Source organism: Diabrotica virgifera, chromosome 3 (genome assembly GCF_917563875.1).
Source record: "Diabrotica virgifera virgifera chromosome 3, PGI_DIABVI_V3a".
In the NCBI taxonomy this organism is placed as follows: Eukaryota; Metazoa; Arthropoda; class Insecta; order Coleoptera; family Chrysomelidae; genus Diabrotica; species Diabrotica virgifera.
The window spans coordinates 102,189,133-102,209,640 of NC_065445.1; the positions used below are offsets into that span (position 1 = coordinate 102,189,133).

Genomic DNA, 20,508 nt, shown 5'->3' on the forward strand with positions numbered 1-20,508 from the left:
ACAGAGAAAAAAGTAAGTTTATAATATTGTAGTGACTTTTTAAATAGTTTTTAAAAGCGACAGGTACGTAATAATTGTAAATGTTTCAGTAACCTAATAAAAAATTTCATAGGTAAAGTTACGGTCATTGAATAGTTTACAGGCTTACGTATCTAGGAGCCGATTTTTAAAATTATTGTAGGATTACATTCGTTTAAGTTATTTTATTTTATCATAAACGCGAGCCGAAAGCCAGTTAAGTGGCATTTCCCTAATAATAAAAAAACGCGATAGATCTATAGGTTCAACATATCATGGCCAAGTGACAGTAGTCAGAAAGTCAGAGAAAAGTCGAGTTGACATTAAGACGCTGATGATAGGGGGCAGACGGCCTTTTTCATCAGAATAAAGACGAACGACGAAATAAGATAGCAAATTTTTGATATAAAGCCGTTTTAGATGTTCAGTGTTAATTACCGTTCACATTAGTTGTTACATTATCCTTGTAATTTACGAGTAAAGTATTTGCTGTATCCTAAAATCGACCTGTGACCAAAGAATCAACCCTAGACACTAGACAAACAGAAGATAAAAGGCTACATTTTGGGGCCTCGCCCGAGATAGCAGATAGAAGACAGATATAATAAGGATAATCAGAAATATGGATTGAACGTGAGATCGACTGACGCTGACGTTTAGCCGCATATTGCCGTGCCGATATTGTTTTGAATGCTGATATGTTTTGAATGAAAACACAATGACGAACTCAAGCCTATGAAATGGTAATAACGAGTTAAACTATTAGAGACGATTTGCAAGGTAAGAGTTTTTTTTTGCAACATTCTACCAAGCGACTAAGACGATAAGAAGATTGAACGTTATGTTTTCAATGATATTTCCCTTTTGTTGATGTGCTGATGCAACAGAAAATTCAGATGAACTTTGAAAACACGTTTTAAGAAAAAGTTTTTTATATGAATGAACGATTAATTGATCTTGATTTAATTTCGTGTCCATTATAAAAACATTCTAGTATATTTTTTGTTGACGATATATTTTCGTTTTAAGATTAGGAAAACGTTAATTTTTGTAGGTTTTATAGCACAAATATGCATTACTAAGGTTATTTCATTTTTTGAAAAGGTTTAATTTTTGCATGCTTTAGTTTTTTACGTAGTTATAAATATTTCTTTTGATATTGTTGAATATTTTTTGAAAATATTTTATTATGGCAACTTTAGGTTCTATTCGTAATATTGACTATAATATTACTCACGCTAAGTTGAGAGTTGTTAAAATTTTGCATTACATTTGTTTTTCCACTGAAGGTGAACCTCGAAAAACTAGAAAAGCTTTGCGTGCTTTTCCTGGCTTTCGGCTCGACGACACTTCCGAACAATTTTTGAGTAAATGTAACGATGTAAGTGAAAAATTTGATCTTCCTGATTTAATTGCGATATGACAAATTCTTGATTTAAATTATAACAACGAGAAGCATGACGTGGTTGTTCGCATTTGTTCCTTTTTGAATACCTTCATTAACGACGACGAAACTGAAGATGACGAAGAGGAGGATGACGTATCAGATATAGACGAAGACGACGAAAGACGAAAGGAAAAAAAAAACAACTGGAAGACGAAAAAAGACGATTGCAAGAAGAAAAACGACGATTGGAAGACGAAAGACGGGAAAATGATGAAAGACGAGAAAAAGAAAAACGACGATTGGAAGACGAAAGACGGGAAAATGATGAAAGGCGAGAAAAAGAGAAACGACGATTGGAAGAAGGAAGACGAAAAGACGATGAAAGACGCGCAAAAGACGATGAAAGACTTGAAGAAGAAGAAAGAAGAAGACGTGAGAGAAGAAACGACGAGGATAGACGAAGACGCGAAGGGCGAAATTATGACGAAGGGCGACAAATATGTGATGAAAGACGTAGATATGAACGAAGTAATGACGAAGAAAGACGAAGATACGAAGACAGACGATATGACGAAGATATTCACGTACATGAAGAAATTGGAGAAAGAAGCTATAGCGCAAGCAATAACGCTGAAATTAGATTCGCGAATAATGGAGCGACTGGTACAAGACGACAGGAATCATTTGCATTAAGTTTTAGAGGTGTGGAAGACAGCATAAGATCATTTAATGGAAAAGATGAATATCCTATTCGCACGTGGATTATCGAGTTTGAAGAAGTAGCTGAGATAACAGGATGGAACAACTTACAAAAATTCGTCTACGCAAAAAAATGTTTAAAAGGACTGGCCAAACTGTTTGTGCAGTCAGAAAAAGGCATCAGAAGTTGGCCTGATTTGAAGAGATGTTTAATCGAAGAATTCGGAGTACATGTAAATAGTCCACAGATACATAAGATGTTGATGACGAGACGAAAAAAATCTGATGAGACTGTACAAGAATACATGATTAAAATGAGAGAAATAGCTAATAGAGCTTACTTAGAACAAGAAGTTGTTATAGAATACATAATTGATGGAATACAAGACGAATCATCCAATAAACTAGTGTTATATGGAGCAAAAGATTTTGCAGACTTTAAGGAGAAAATTAAACTGTATGAGAGGATACATGGTAGGGAAATTACTGGACAAGCTCAAAGCTTTAGAGCAAATAAATAAGGATCTAAGAAAAACGAGGACATCGTTAAAAACGAAAAAAGAGAGAAGAATGACAGGAAAAGAGAGAACAACATTACTTGTTTTAATTGTAGAAATAGAGGTCACAGATCTAAGGACTGTCCAGATAAGTCCAAGGGAACAAAGTGTTTTAGCTGCAACAAATATGGCCACGTTTCAAGTAAATGTCCCAATAAAAAATCGACGAAGGCTACTACAGAAAACACAGCTTTGAATGTAATTGAGGTTCAGCCAAAAACAGCGCTTAAACTTCTTGCCTGCAAAGGTAAAACAGTATAATGTGAAAAAAATCGATTTTTGAATTTGCCGCCAAAACTGAGTAATTTTTTCCGCTCTTTCTTATGCAATTTTTAGTTTATTTCTATCTCATTTAGTTTTCAAAATGTGACACTGGTAAAACAGTATATGAGTACGTGTACTTGCGTCTCTGCAATGGTAAAACAGTATATTCGACAAACTCTACAAAGGCAGAATAGTATACATCATCATACACTGCTTATCCCTGGTATTATGTTATATTTATTTTTTGAAACTCTACTGGTAAAACAGGATATATGTGGTATATGCTGTTATACGGTAACATATTTCATAAAAACGGTGTCCCAATTACAATGGTAAAATAGTATAAACATTTCAAATACTCTTTTACCATAGTATGACCAATGGGAATTTTTATCTCCCCCGACGGTATATACGTATAAAGTCTTTTATATACTCTTTGCGTATACTGGAAAAATGGTAAAACAGTATATGTCATTTTACAAGCACATTTGAAAAAACTATACATATTTGCTGTTATAATAATTATTATAATAACATGCTTTTTTTATATTCCAAATTTTACTTGTCTAACTTTATAAATGACAAAACGGCACAGCAAAAGAACAAAAAGTCATTTATCTCAAAACTCACTTTTTTCACATATACTGCTTTACCTTTGCAGGCAAGACTTACAATTAATCAGATCACACTAACATATTTATTTGACACTGGAAGTGATATATGTACGATAAGAGAAGATGTGTATGACACATTTTTTAATGATATTTGTTTAACACCCGACACCATAATGCTGAAAGGCTTAGGAGAAAATGCGAAAGTTAATACATTAGGATCATTCTCGACACAAGCTGACGTTAACGATGAGAAGTTTGATCTAAAATTTCATATTATCCCAGAAGCTGCGACATTTTTTCAAGCAATAATTGGAAATAATATTTTACAACAAGCATCTGTTAGTATAAGAGATGATGGGATAGTAATGTGCAAGAGGACGGACGAAAACTTTATTATGCACATTATGCTTGACGAAAAAGATAAAGAAAATGAAGTAAAAGTAGCACATATTGAAGACGAAAAACATAGAGAAACTATTAGGCAGTTAATGGAAAGTTATGAACCAAAGAAAACGAAGACGACAGAAATTGAAATGAAAATTGTCTTAAAAAACGAGGAACCAATTTATGAAAGACCCAGACGATTATCTGTTCCTGAAAAAGAAGAGGTAGATACGCAGATAAATGAATGGTTAAACGAAGGCATAATTAAACCTAGTTGTTCGGATTTTGCCAGCGCAATAGTATTGGTAAAGAAGAAGGACGGTCGAACAAGAATTTGCTGCGATTATAGAAAAGTAAAATTTAGGTTTGACGACAAGCAAAAGAAGGCTTTTGAAACACCAAAGGAAAAACTAATAAGTGAGCCAGTGTTACACATTTATCGACAAAGTACTTATACGGAATTTCACACTGATGAAAGCCAGCATGGTTATGGAGCATGTTTACTACAGCGGTCTATTGATGATTCCAAGCTCCACCCAATATATTATATGAGTAAAAAAACCACACCAGCGGAAGAGAAGTACACCAGTTACGAGCTAGAGGTACTCGCTATTATAAGAGCGGTGAAGAAGTTTAGAATATATTTACTTGGGAACAAATTCAAAATTGTTACAGATTGTGATGCCTTTAAGCGAACTATGGACAAGAAGGACCTTACAACAAGAGTTGCACGATGGGCACTGATGCTAGAGGAGTACCAGTATGAAATTGAGCATAGAAAAGGTACTCAGATGTCTCACGTGGATACTCTTAGCCGATATCCAAAAGTTTTAACGGTTACAGAAGAAGATGGTATAATATAAAGAATTAAAGTGGCTCAGGATAAAGACGAATACATCAAGGCGATAAAACAAATACTTCTGACAGAAGCATATGAAGATTTTTGCTTAGAGCACGAAATATTATACAAGTATGTCAATGGATTAAAACTGTTAGTTGTACCGAGAAATATGCAGACTGAGATAATAAGAAGTCACGAGATAGGACATTGTTCTGAGAGAAAAACTGAGGAAGTAATAGTTAAAGACTTTTATATACCAAAGATAAAAGATAAAGTTAAAAATGTTATTTCTAACTGTATAGCATGTATATTAGGAAGCAAAAAGGAGGAAAAAAAGAAGGAACACTTAATTCCATAACAAAACTAGATGGTCCACTGCACACATAGCATGCGGATCATTTGGGTCCATTGCAGTCTTCAAGTAAGAATTATCAGCATATACTTGTAATTATAGACGATTTTACCAAATTTGTTTGGCTTTACCCGACGAAGTCGACAACGACGAAAGAAGTTATAAGTTGTCTTGAAAAGCAACGAAGAATATTTGGAAACCCTTCTCGAATGATAACCGACCGAGGTACAGCATTTCGATCAGAGGAATTTGAAAGATATTGCCAAGAAGAAAAGATTCAACATGTTCTAGTCACAACTGGAGTGCCACGAGGAAACGGTCAGGTTGAACGAGTGAATAGAACAATTATCCCTGTTGATTAATTATTTATATGGGAAATAAGCCACAATTAAAATGAAAAAATAATTTTATTAACGTTTCGACGCCCAAATCGGGTGCCGTTGTCAAAATACAAAATATTACTAAAATAAACTAAAGTTAATTGTTAACATCTGTTTTATTAAAAAATGATTATCCTTTATCGTTTATAAATAAGGAATTGTCAAGATTGGATCGAATGGAACAGAACAACTTAGAACGGGATCCTACAACATTCACCAGAAATAATACGAGGAAAATATCAATACCATATATAAAAGGACTATCCGAGAAACTTAAAACAATAGGAAATAAATTCAACATTTCAACAACATTCAAAACAACAAACACATTGAGATCTATTCTATCTAAAACTAAACCTAACAATGATCAAGAAAGAACAAAGAATTGCATTTATAAAATACCTTGTGAATGCGAACAATTTTATTTAGGTGAGACATCAAGACCATTAGACGTTAGAATAAGTGAACATCAATCTTATATTAAAAATAGAGAATTTGAGAGATCTCAAATATGTCAACACGCATGGGATAATGAACATAGAGTTCAGTGGAGAGATTCAAGTATAGTCCTGAAAGAATCAGATAGTAAAAAGAGAAAAATCAAAGAAGCGGCTCTAATTATGCTAAATGAAACCAATTGTGTCGCAAATTCCTCGGTAGAATGCAGTAGGATGTGGTTACCCATACTGAAAGAGGAAGTCAATAGAAAGAAAATACCAAGATTAGTAAGTCAATAATATCGAGCTAGTACATATTTTATATTTTAGTATTACTTATATATCTAGTATTATTAATATTATTTATAATTTAAACATGTTACAAGTCAGAATTTGGTATTATTTTTTGAGAGTAAATTAATGTAAGACCAAATACTTACGATGTCGGGATAGTATCACAGGGTTTTTCCTGGTTTTCCCTTGTGATTTACTATGAAGTCTCTAACGCGAGAATTTTACTGTCGTTGCATTTGGTTGTCTTTTTAAAGACATATCACATGCTATAATTTTTTATGACGGATATTCTTGAGTTGGGGTTAATTTCATGTAATCGAATGAACTATCTTTCAGTAAGTCGTCCCAGGAACGCAACTCATAAATATTGGCAATATCATTTTAAAGTCTTCTACTTTAAAATGTATAATATATGTCTGAATTGCCAATATAAATGAGTGAGATTAAATAAATTATTAGAAGAATTTTTTTTGCTTAGCAACAACACTTTAGTTTATTTTAGTAATATTTCGTATTTTGACAACGGCACCCGATTTGGGCGTCGAAACGTTAATAAAATTATTTTTTCATTTTAATTGTGGCTTATTTCCCATATAAATAATTAATCATAAAAATGCCACAAGGAAATAGCTTCAGAACAACATTAAGAAACCGGTATGGGCCTATCGTTTGTCAAAATTTTAGGAAATTGGAAACCTTCTACGAGAAACTGGCACATTGTCAAAATTCAATCAAATTTTTAAGAAGATGTAGAAATAACAACATAATACCAAAGGGCTTGAGGTTACGGCCAGCATACTCAAGCAGAAGACTCCAAAATATTCTACATAGAGCCAGTTTGTCGATGATCCGGGAAAGGTTGCAATTTCACAGGTCAAATTTATTTTTTTATCGAACAAGACATCGTAAGTATTGAAGATTTACTTTTCGGAATGATATCAAATTCTGATTTTGATCGAATTATTTTTAGTTTACACATAATTTATGAAAATTCATATCAGAAACAAAGAAATATACATTTAAATAATTTAATAATCTTTTAGAACAAAATAGTTTACATACTTTTGATAACCTAAATAGAAATAATGACATATTAGCGACAGTTGTCAATCTATCAAATAGACATTTAAATGCAACGGAAAATTTGGTATTGTCAAAAGGTTTAAACTATGCTGTTACTCATCCATCTATTCCAAAATTAGACATAATCAGCTCAGTGGAGAAAATATCCCAGTGTCTACCAACTCATGAAACAGAACAATATAGGGTACTATGTAAACTTGAATTGGAAAAGTCTAATCAAATTGAACAGAACATCAGCAAAGAGGAAATGAAAGCTTTAAAAACTTTAAGAAATGATGACTCCATAACAATCCTACCAGCGGATAAAGGCAATGCAACTGTAATAATGAATAAAATACAATATGGGGACAAAATTACAGATCTAATTACAAATGGACCTTATAGCAAATTAACGAAGGATCCAACGAAGACACTGGAAAACAAAATATATAGAACTTTATTCAAATTTAAAAATGATCTAACATACTATCAAAGAAAATTAATGACACCTCACTACAGTAAGACACCACATTTTTATGGAGTGCCGAAAATTCATAAAGCGAACATACCACTTAGACCCATTTGTAGTACCATCAATTCTCCTTGTAGTGAACTATCAAAATTCTTATTAAACATTCTAAAACCATTTGCTAATATTGATGACACTTTTATAAAAAATACAAAACATTTTTTAAACAAATTGTCAACTATTGAATTTAATCCAAATAATATTTTAGTAAGTTTTGACATAAACAGTTTATTTACAAATGTACCATTAGATAAAACTTTAAACATAATCAAAACGAAATTAGAGAATGATAATACATTGGCAACTAGGACAAGACTAAATGTATCAGCTATAATGGAGTTATTGACATTATGTACCCATAATACCTATTTTCAACTAAACAATGAATTCTATAAACAAAATTTTGGTCTAGCAATGGGCTCTTCTTTATCTCCATTATTGGCTAATATATTTATGGAGGATTTCGAAACTAATATTATTTCTAAACAAAATTTAAAACCCACAGTATGGTGGAGATATGTAGATAATGTGTTTTCAATATGGCCTCATAGATCAGAATTTTTGGATACGTTCCTGAATATTATAAACGATCAAGAAGAGACAATAAAATTTACACTGGAAAAGGAATACGATAACAGCCTACCTTTCCTCGATGTTTTGATCTCAAAGAAGGATATTGGATATGAGACTCAAGTGTATAGAAAACCAACACACACCAACAGATATCTCAATTACAAGTCAAATCACAACATCAACGTTAAAAAGGGAATCATTAAATCCTTATATGATAGAGCCAAAATTACTTGTTCTAACGAAAATTCCTTTTTAGCAGAAAAACAATTGTTAACATCTGTTTTATTAAAAAATGATTATCCTTTATCGTTTATAAATAAGGAATTGTCAAGATTGGATCGAATGGAACAGAACAACTTAGAACGGGATCCTACAACATTCACCAGAAATAATACGAGGAAAATATCAATACCATATATAAAAGGACTATCCGAGAAACTTAAAACAATAGGAAATAAATTCAACATTTCAACAACATTCAAAACAACAAACACATTGAGATCTATTCTATCTAAAACTAAACCTAACAATGATCAAGAAAGAACAAAGAATTGCATTTATAAAATACCTTGTGAATGCGAACAATTTTATTTAGGTGAGACATCAAGACCATTAGACGTTAGAATAAGTGAACATCAATCTTATATTAAAAATAGAGAATTTGAGAGATCTCAAATATGTCAACACGCATGGGATAATGAACATAGAGTTCAGTGGAGAGATTCAAGTATAGTCCTGAAAGAATCAGATAGTAAAAAGAGAAAAATCAAAGAAGCGGCTCTAATTATGCTAAATGAAACCAATTGTGTCGCAAATTCCTCGGTAGAATGCAGTAGGATGTGGTTACCCATACTGAAAGAGGAAGTCAATAGAAAGAAAATACCAAGATTAGTAAGTCAATAATATCGAGCTAGTACATATTTTATATTTTAGTATTACTTATATATCTAGTATTATTAATATTATTTATAATTTAAATATGTTACAAGTCAGAATTTGGTATTATTTTTTGAGAGTAAATTAATGTAAGACCAAATACTTACGATGTCGGGATAGTATCACAGGGTTTTTCCTGGTTTTCCCTTGTGATTTACTATGAAGTCTCTAACGCGAGAATTTTACTGTCGTTGCATTTGGTTGTCTTTTTAAAGACATATCACATGCTATAATTTTTTATGACGGATATTCTTGAGTTGGGGTTAATTTCATGTAATCGAATGAACTATCTTTCAGTAAGTCGTCCCAGGAACGCAACTCATAAATATTGGCAATATCATTTTAAAGTCTTCTACTTTAAAATGTATAATATATGTCTGAATTGCCAATATAAATGAGTGAGATTAAATAAATTATTAGAAGAATTTTTTTTGCTTAGCAACAACACTTTAGTTTATTTTAGTAATATTTTGTATTTTGACAACGGCACCCGATTTGGGCGTCGAAACGTTAATAAAATTATTTTTTCATTTTAATTGTGGCTTATTTCCCATATAAATAATTAATCATAAAAATGCCACAAGGAAATAGCTTCAGAACAAAATTATCCCTGTTCTTACGAAATTGAGTTTAGAAGAACCTACGAAATGGTATAAGAATGTTTACAGGGTACAAAGTGCATTGAACTCTACTTATCAACGAAGTATAGGTACTACACCTTTCGAAGTATTGCTTGGCGTAAAAATGAAAAATAAAGAAGACATTCGAATCAGAGAACTCATAGAGGAAGAGGCGATAAAAATATATGATGAAGATAGAAAAGAACTTCGAGAAAGATGTAAAGAACAAATATGTAAGGTACAAGCTGAAAACAAAAAGGGGTATAATTCAAGAAGAAAACGAGCAAGAATCTATAAGGAGAAAGATTTAGTTGCAATAAAAAGAACCCAGTTCGGCCCAGGACTTAAACTTAAGATAAAGTTCTTAGGTCCTTACGAGATTGTCAAGGTTAAAGATAACAATCGTTATGATGTTATAAAGATTGGTGAGCATGAGGGACCAGTGCGAACATCAACGTGTGCTGAATATCTTAAACCGTGGGTCGACAATGAAAGCGACGAATCCGAGTCGGATTCTGAATAGGATGGCCGAGTGTAGGATTACATTCGTTCAAGTTATTTTATTTTATCATAAACGCGAGCCGAAAGCCAGTTAAGTGGCATTTCCCTAATAATAAAAAAAAAAACGCGATAGATCTATAGGTTCAACATATCATGGCCAAGTGACAGTAGTCAGAAAGTCAGAGAAAAGTCGAGTTGACATTAAGACGCTGATGATAGGGGGCAGACGGCCTTTTTCATCAGAATAAAGACGAACGACGAAATAAGATAGAATATTTTTGATATAAAGCCGTTTTAGATGTTCAGTGTTAATTGCCGTTCACATTAGTTGTTACATTATCCTTGTAATTTACGAGTAAAGTATTTGCTGTATCCTAAAATCGACCTGTGACCAAAGAATCAACCCTAGACACTAGACAAACAGAAGATAAAAGCCTACATTATTACCTCGTTTAAACGCACCTTTTACGTTAAAGTGACGTTACCAGTGGTGTACCTAGAATAGGTTATTTAAAATTAGAAAAAAAAAATATAAATATATTTTAGTTAAGTTTAACAAAATGGAAAGTATAGAAAGAAGTTTTTTTTTGAATAGAATAGATTATGGTCTTAATAATGAAAACAAGGAAGTCTGGTTTGAAAATACCGATTTTATTTTATATCTATCCCAAATTATCCAATATTTGTTTGATTTTCCATATGCACATAATAGCTCACGTCCAAATCTGCAGAAACTTGTCTTAAAAACCAACCTTCTTCGAGTTTGGCAATTGCTCTTGCTTTTGCGCTTCATTCAAATTTATTATAACCATTTTGGAGGAGTTTGATATCGTTATTTCATTTTTCAACACTCGCGAAATTTTTGACAAGCATTGACTTTTTAAAATTTTTTGACTTTGACATTTATCAAATCCGTACGACTTGCGACACTGCAATTTTACAGTATTACAATATAAAAATTAAGGTGTAAAATATTCAGTGATCGTAACTGTACATACCTATTTGGAAAATTTAAAAAGAACCTACCAAAATAGTATGTAATGCTTTGATTTACATAATTTGATTACCATCAACATTTCTATCAATATTCACTTAATATATTGTTTTTTACTCGTATGTTTTGTTGTATTTTAATATTTCTTTCAATTCTAAATAATTTCAATTCAAAATCAAAATAATTTGGTTAAATTCAGAACCGTCAAAAGTTTAATCCGTTTAGTTAGTTGATCTTCGCACATGATGACACATGGTCTCCGTGGGTAAAAGTTTAAGGTGAATGAATTTCAATACTAACTGCGCTGATAAGCGGGTTCGAACCTCAATGGAAACTTTTATTTTTTTATTTTTTTATACATTTTATGATTGTAAGTTTATTTATTATATATTTTTTTTTCAGAAAATACGTATTTAGGTAAAATTTTTTCCTACATTGTTCAGAAATCATTTGTGGCATTTTTCAATGTGTTTGTTTGTGTGTGTTTTATTCTTTTATTAATTTAATTTTTGGCACTGTTTTAATAACATTTTTTGAGAAGTAGTAAGTATTAAAATTAGTTTAATATTTAAATAAAATATAAATAAACTGTTTAAAGTATATTAATTTCGTTGAAATCATATAATAGAGGTAAAACTTCTTACGTGCGTACAAAGTACACACACATTCTTTTTTTTTTTAATGGTGGGCCCAATTACCATAACGTACTCTTTGTTTGTCAATAAAAAGTACACAAGATACAAATAGCACATACCTATATATCTTATTGTCAGTAACCTAGTTAAGACTATAAATGAAGGTAAAGTGAAGGTAAAGTGCTTCGGATAAATGAAGGTAAAGTGCTTCGGAAGCGATGTCGACCTTGCAGCGGCCATTCCGTTTTCGGAGCGCTGGATGACAGAGGAGGGTCTGGTTTAGCAGGTAGGCATTCGGCGTAGCCTCGGCGACGAGAGAGCGTTTTAAAGCACCTCGGGAACTATCGCTGGTACTACGAAGAATGAATCCTGCACTAAGGTCAGTCAGGCGGCGTTCTGGACTGAGGTGTCTTTTGAAGATTCCAGACCCCCCCTCTTTAAAGACGAAAAAAAAAAAGTTAAGACTATAAAGAAATATGTAGTTCCTATAAACCCAGTTAGACAACAATTATTATTTTATAATATTTTTGACAAATGAATTTATAAAACCTATAATATGTTACTCACAACTAACCCATGTAAGATCGCAAGTCTGGCGATCAAACGGAAACTTCTTCAAGTCCATCCAGCAATAGAATAAGGTACTTAGTCTATATCCATATACAACTTCTCCATCTGGGTTTATCTGTATAAATATATCTTTATCACTTAAACCCATCAAACTGGATTCCTTCTCGTTAGACAGAATCAAATGCGGTGCCCAGATTCTGTCTTTTAAATCCTCTTCTCCTCTGATAAATCGTTTGTTTGGACTCAAAGCAGCATAACTCAATCGGATATCTTTATATCTCATTTGGACCAAAATGTGAGCTTTGAGTTGCTAAAATATAAAAGATATTGATGAGTAATGAATAGATTTAAAATTATTTCATGTTACTAAGTTTTAAATATATTTTTTTAAATAATTCATTCATTTTCCTATTCGGAACACACATTTCATAAACCAAAAAACTGTACAAATAAAAATTAAAATCTAAAAAATAATCTTAAAAAATATTAAAACCGGTACAAAAGTACCTATGGATTCTAATATTTTTCTCCTTCTTCTTTTTCTTTTTCTTCTTTTTCTTCGTCTGATCTTCCATCATTAATTTTTGGACATAGGCCTTTTCCAACTCCTTCCATCTCTATCCTGAGTAATATACTTCCAATTTGGTCCAGCTTTTATTATAATGTGATAATTAAATAATATTGATAGCGTATTTGATAGATAATTGATTTAAGACGTCAACTTAATAAAAAGTTATTTATAGTTTATTATTTATGGAAGATTCAAGCTGAGAATACATCAGGATATATACTGTGATTCAAGTATTTTTTTGTTAAAGATGTTAAAAATTGTAAGCGTTCCATAGTAACAATATATTATTAAAAAATAACTTTAACACTGTTCCTCTTTTCTCGATTGAGTATTAATTTTTTTTGTACATATAAATTATTAAAATCACTGAATACATAGTTAGTGAAAAAATTATCACATTTATTAACTGAATTAATAATAATATGCAATTATACAAATAACAGTTAGTTATCCAAGGACATTCAAAAACCATCTCTTTAAAGTTAATGATGACATTGTCAAGTAGAATGACATTCTAGTAATGTTTACATATCCATACCAGTGTGAATTTTACTACACGTAATTTGCCGTGTAAAGACAGAAAACGTAGGGATAGCAGTAAAATATTTGCGAATTATGTACCGATGGCCTTAATCTAAATAATAAAAAAATCCAGTGCATTTTATATACGAATTAAGCGTGCTATACCACATGCCACCAGTAATACCTTTGCTTACGCTTATGTGACTACGACTTGTTTCATCTGTACGGCGAGGGGGCCCTTTAGAACTCCGCTTGATCATAATTCGGATATTTTGAGACTTCTGAAAATGGTAAGAAAATACAAATGTCTTTCACAACTACAAATTATAGATTATAGTATTTAACATGACCGTGGGATAATTATTATATTATATAATTTAAAATGAATTTAACAAATTTTGTGTCATGGGAAAGAGCATCAATTTTTTTTCTTTGTAAGGAAAGTAATATCACACCTCGACTTCATTAGTGCGGTAACACTGAAATCGCAAATTTTTCAGGAGAGGAAAAACAAAATGTTATGCGAACTCTTCATTTTTTTCTCTGCAACTTCCTTGTTAACCAAATTCGACACTCGTGTTGATTAAGTGTGTATCCAGTACTACCAGGGTATATGCAAAGAAACTGAGAGACATGATCAGAATAATCAGCCGAGAGATCTATTTCGAAAAATACGCTACTTAACAAGATACTTTAAAGCCAGAACTTGGGCCATTGAAGACAACACTGGAACTCTGAGAACAAACAGAGAAGATATAGCAGAGACATGGAGATCGTATTGCAGGGACCTATATAAAGATGATCAACGCCAAGAACCTGTTAACCAAATATCTGACGAGATGGAAGAAGAACCTGATATACTTGAAAATGAAGTAAGACCCGCGATCAGTAAGCTCAAATATAATAAAGCACCAGGTCCAGATATGATAACAGCAGAAATGCTCAAAGCTACAGAAGAAACTGGCGTAAAATTACTTCATCTACTCTGTAACCAAATATGGCATTCAAAACAATGGCCTGAAGACTGGACAAAATCTACAATAACCACAGTTCATAAAAAAGGCAGCTTCCATAAATGCGACAATTATAGAACTATGTATTTCTCTTATATCACATGCCAGTAAAATAATGATACATATAATCAACGAGAGACTAAAAACATTTCTTCAAAGAGAAATTCCACAAGAGCAAACTGGATTTACCAAAGGTAGAGGTACTAGAGAACACCTGTTAAATATAAGACAGATAATCGAAACATCTAGGGAATTCAATATTCCACTGTACATATGCTTTATAGATTATCGTAAGGCGTTCGACAGGGTCAAGTGGAGACACTTATGGCAAATACTAAAAGAAGTGGGAGTACCTCAACACCTTATTTCGCTTATAACAGAACTATACGAACACACTACTGGATCAGTCACACTACTTGACACACTTTCAAACGAATTTCATCCAGAACGGGGTATCAGACAGGGATGTATACTATCTCCACAATTATTCAATATATATGGAGAGCATAATATATTATGAGAAGAGCACTTGAAGGATGGGAAAAAGGCATCTCAATAAATGGTCATAAAATAAACAACCTACGTTTCGCAGATGACACAGCCCTTCTTGAAAATAGTCAAGCAGAGCTGATTGATCTTATACGACTGGTTGAAAATGAAAGTCAATATTTGGTCTGCAATTAAACATATCAAAGACAAAGATCATGATAATGGATAGACTACATGACAATCATCCACATATAACCACAATTGATCGGTTTTTAGGTTGTGAGCTCATACTTATATCTGGGATCATTAATTACAAACACAGGGTCACTACAGGAAGAAATAAAACGTAGATGTGATCTAGCAAAAGTCGCCACAGCAAAAATGACCACAATATGGAAGGACTGTCAAATTTCAAGAGCGTTAAAGATGAGGTTGATCAACTGCTTGATATTCCCAATACTAACTTACGGATGTGAATCTTGGACCCTGAGAAATTCGGAAAGAAGAAAGATAGACGCCTCTGAAATGTTCTGTTGGAGAATGCTACGAATTCCTTGGACCGACCATAGAACAAATAATTCGATTTTAAGAAAGCTAAAAGTTAGCCAACGGCTCTCCAGTAAAGTCCATCTCCAACAATTAAAATACTTTGGACATGTTATGAGAGCCAACACAGAAAACATGGAAAGACTCATTATACAAGGAAAGGTGGAAGGCCGAAGATCACGAGGAAGATCCCGAACAAGATGGATCGATCAGATAACAGGAATATTCAAAAGACCTATGCATGAGTTAAAAGAAATGACCAGAGACAGAGATCTTTGGAGACGGACAATACACGACATCACGTCGACCACTACACTCCCTCCGGGGGGTCAGGATTGAAGAGAGAGAGAGATCCAATGCTAGTATTTATTTTTAGATATTAGTATTGCTTTACCCTGAAATTCACCCTCAAAATATGATAAGCCGCTATTGCCAAGGCCCGCATGTTCAAAATTCGAGGCTTAGGCCTATCAACCTGCAATATCACAGGTTATGGCACTAGAAAAGTATTACTTGAGTAATTGTTAATGAATTGCAACAAATGTATTATCGCATGTTTGGGTAATATTTAAAAATGAACGGTATTTATGACACATCCACTCTCGATTTGCTAATGCCGAGAGAGCCAAAACCGGAAATGGTAACGACACAGGCACACTATGCAGATTCTAAGGTACTTAACTAAATTATATGATATTATTTCACAATGAAAGCAACGTCTAAAGGAGTGTGGTAGGCTAAAAAACATATTTTCCATTTTGTTAGGGTTATGTCAATATTGAAGTCGTGGTGCGATATGGTAAAAGAATACTTGGGAATAAATTTCTTAATGTTTGTCTACAGAGTGGGGCATTAGTGTGACAAAGTCCAATTACTCGTTTGTCGTCAGAGATACGAAAAAACTTTAATTATGTAAAAGTTGGGGCACACATAGTACCACAATTTAAAAATATTTTCAAATATACAGGGGCGTCCGTATTGACAGGGTGACAACTTATGTTTTTTAAATGGAACACCCTGTATATTTTTACATTTTTGGATTCTCCTCAATGTTTCCTTTTTTAAAATATATGGTTTTGTAATATTATACGAGGTAGTTTAAAAGTTAATTACGAGTTTTTTAAATTTCGTAGCAACATCTACACCCAGTAGAATTGTAGTGATTTGACACCAAATTTTCTATTTATATTCAAACGATTTTTAATATAGTCTACTATTGTTAATTATTAACAGTATAGCGAAATGTTTAATTTTAGTATACAGGGTGGGTCGAAACTCGGAATGAGTATTTTCTGAGTTTTCTTAAATGGAACACCCTACCCTGTATTCTAATAAAATGATATTTTATGGTACTTTTTTATTGTTTGTTATTACAGACCTTGTTTTGTTACTAATTTGCAACGCAGCAGTAGTTGTTTACTGCAGAAACCCCTTTCAGCTGTTACTTTCTGGAGGAAATGGAAGAAGCTGATTTATTTCTGGTTTTTTTATCTTGCTGGCGAGTAAATGGTTTACCTGTATATTTCGAAGACGCGAGTGTTCCGTTTGGGTTATCTCTTCCGTCCGGTTTATACTTGTGGTTTTTTGGTACCTCTGGAATATGTTTAGCAGGTTCTTCACAGGTTTTTGCTTCAGCTGTTGGCGTAGCAGGAGCACTATTTGTAAGTCTTTCGTTATTCTTTTCTATATCAATTAAATCTTCTGCTGTATAGACTTTATTATTTACATAGAGTTTGCCTCTTTTTATGTAGCTGTTTTCTCTCTTGTCTTGTTTGGCCAGTAATAAATGCTTCCGCAATGTTTTGGCTTCTATTTGTTGTTTCTTAGTTAGCACTGATGAAATAAATATACCCGGCTTTTATTTCAATTTAAAAGAGTTCTTTAGAATTTCAATTTTCATCCAATAATTTACTAAATCTATTCTTAAACGGCTATTTGGTTTTTTCCCAACGTGTAAAAGTTGTTTATGTCTATTAGTTTGGTTTCAATTTCCACTAAAGACAATATATGTGCGCAAATATCTTTTACAGTAAGTTGATTTCCAGTTATATGTAGTCCGAAAATCACTATACTATTTTTCTTATTATGTCTATTCACTTGCTCGACTTCCTGTACTAACCTTTTATTCTCTTCCTCTAATTTGTAATTTTTGTTTTTTAAATCGGCAATCTCTACCATTAATATCGTTTCTGCAGCTTCTATTGCATTCTTTATCTCGACTGTAAAACGACTAAAATACCTCGTACAATATTACAAAACCATATATTTTAATAATGGAAATATTGAGGAGAATCCAAAAAAGTAAAAATATACAGGGTGTTCCATTTAAAAAAATATAAGTTTGTGTTACCCTGTCAATACGCACGCTTCTGTGTATTTGAAAATATTTTAAAATTATGGTACTATCAGTGTCCCAACTTTTACCTCAATAACTTTTTTTTGTATCTCTTACGAAAAACGAGTAATTGGACTTTGTCACACTAATGCCCCACCCTGTATGTTATTGGATTAATTTGAATATGCCGAAAATCTTTGCGAAATTAACGAAACTTCTACGCTTGGACTAGCTACTTGTCTGTATCTTTTTCAGCGACTGGCTGAGGTTATTTTATTGGCTACAGTTACTCAAGTACTCAACGTATCCAGAGGCTTAGACCAACAGCCGGGAGAAATTTGGTATAAGGTAATTCCAATTTGTGAAATATCCGGAGGTGAAAAGTAAATTCCATAAGATTCGTAAATCAGACTTAACTCGTTAATAAAAATTTTTGTTATGTTGCTGTCTAGAGTAATGTTATCGAATGATAAATTTTTAAGTAGCTTTTGTAGCCTCTTTTGTACAAGAACAACGTTAGTGCTTCGTTTCATCTTTCTTTTCTTTTTTTTAGGGGACCTTCCAGTCTTTAATCAACGGGTTGACATGGGAAGACAGAGCAACATATACAAACATCAAAGAAATGCTCCAGCACACACTACTGACAGAGTAGGCTAAGAACAGGACAAGGCTTCCGCCAAGCCACAATAAGACTCCTTAAGACCAGGGACGTCCTTGCTAGAAATCGCATACAGAGGATGTACAGAGGAAAACACCACTGATCGACTATCTCATCAGGGTTTAGCCAGGTGAGTGCTGAAGACATCCAATCAAAAGTAGATATGGTGGCTAAAACAGTACCCTACAGATAAAGATGTCCAAGAGTCAACAAGAGGAATGGGAATCAGGTACCCGAAGCAGATGCGGTTCCAGACAGAAGGCAGTGTAGAAGCGGAACGTCAGACGAAGAAAGAAGGCTAATATATTATACTATGTATAACTAAACTATGAAGTAAATATTTCTAATGTAAAATGTTATAAAATTTCACTAAAATTTTTTTAAAAATATTTAAATGGATTTATAATTTCAGATCGTTTTCAGTCCTATAAGACCATCATCAGTGCTTGTTGTTTAGCTTTCCTTCTTCGAAATAATATGCTATTTTTTGTTAGCGTTGTATATTTTAGATATAGTGTTAGTCTTTATTCTACAATTTTATCTTTTCCGAATCCGTTTCATAAAAAATAATAGAGAGGATTATATACTGTTATTTATTAATTACTAAAAGCGTGGTAGGCTAAAACTAATGTGGAGAAATAGTCTAAGAGCTAGTGAACCCTCCGACTAACGGTCTTCCTGTAAGGCTAGAAATTTGTATAGTGATCATTCATAGCACACCAAGGCTAAAAACCATGACCTGGCAGGCATCAGCCCTGCACGTGTATCTACCAGGTGAATCGAAAAGTGCATAGTTAAGGGGGAAAAATACTTTCTCCTGTAAAGTTCAAATTTAAGTATGTGTTTGAGTAAGTCATTTAGAAGAAATGTGTAAAATGACAGGCGATTCTGAACAGCATAAGACCTTGCCAGGCGAGGGGAAAGATTAGGGTTTTTTCCTAAAATATTTTTTTTGCATCGAACAAAGTTTTTTTAGGTTTTTTGAATCATTCCAAACAGAAAAGGTCTTTAGTAACTTTTCTCTTAGGTTAATAGTTTTTAACATAAGCGATTAAAAATTTAAATATTGCGAAATCGGTCACTTTAAACCTGAATCGGACATTTAACTGAAAATTTCCATGTTACCAAGGTAGGTAGGTATATTCTTTAAACATCGATTGATGAAATCCCGAAGAGTTTTTTGCAATACAATATCGAAAACCCCTTTGTTTTTTAATTGATAATCAAGCGGGCGCGACACTGTAGTATAAGTGAGGACGTTTGAGTTTGCATACATTTATTATCTTGAGAATGGGCAAATTTGAAGAGAAATCCTCAGACAGGTCGATTTTTATTTTTAAATTAGGACTTTTTGGCATATAAATAATACTAGTGACGTCATCCATATGGGCGTGATGACGTAATCGATTATTTTTTTTGAATGGGACTAAGGGTCGTGTGATAGCTCATTTGAAAGCTTATTTAATTCTCTATGCAGTAATAACATAAATATTAACACAGTTATTTATACAGGGTGTGAAAAAATTTTTCTTCTTTTTGTGTAAATCAATTCAATAAAAAAATTTTTTTGTACACCCTGTATAAATAATTATGTTAATGTTTATATTACTAAATAGAGAATTAAATAACCTTTCAAATGAGCTATCACACAACCCCTACTCTCATTTAAAAAAATCATCGATTACGTCATCACGCCCAAATGGATGACATCACTAGTATTATATATA

At 32.7% G+C, this 20,508-nt stretch overlaps 1 protein-coding gene across 2 annotated transcripts in view; it reads right to left on the reverse strand.

Moving 5' to 3' along the window:
- The window catches only part of LOC126881235 (pH-sensitive chloride channel 2-like), a 174,417-nt gene that overhangs the window by 84,462 nt on the left and 69,447 nt on the right, over positions 1–20,508 (reverse strand). The window contains exons 3-4 of one of the 2 annotated variants that reach the window (XM_050645380.1): positions 13,935–14,021; positions 12,645–12,957 (exon numbers count right to left, since the gene is read on the reverse strand). In XM_050645380.1, the coding sequence (XP_050501337.1) occupies positions 12,645–12,957; positions 13,935–14,021 (400 nt within the window). The remainder of the gene's footprint in view (positions 1–12,644; positions 12,958–13,934; positions 14,022–20,508) is intronic. The other variant, XM_050645381.1, reaches the window with a different exon arrangement.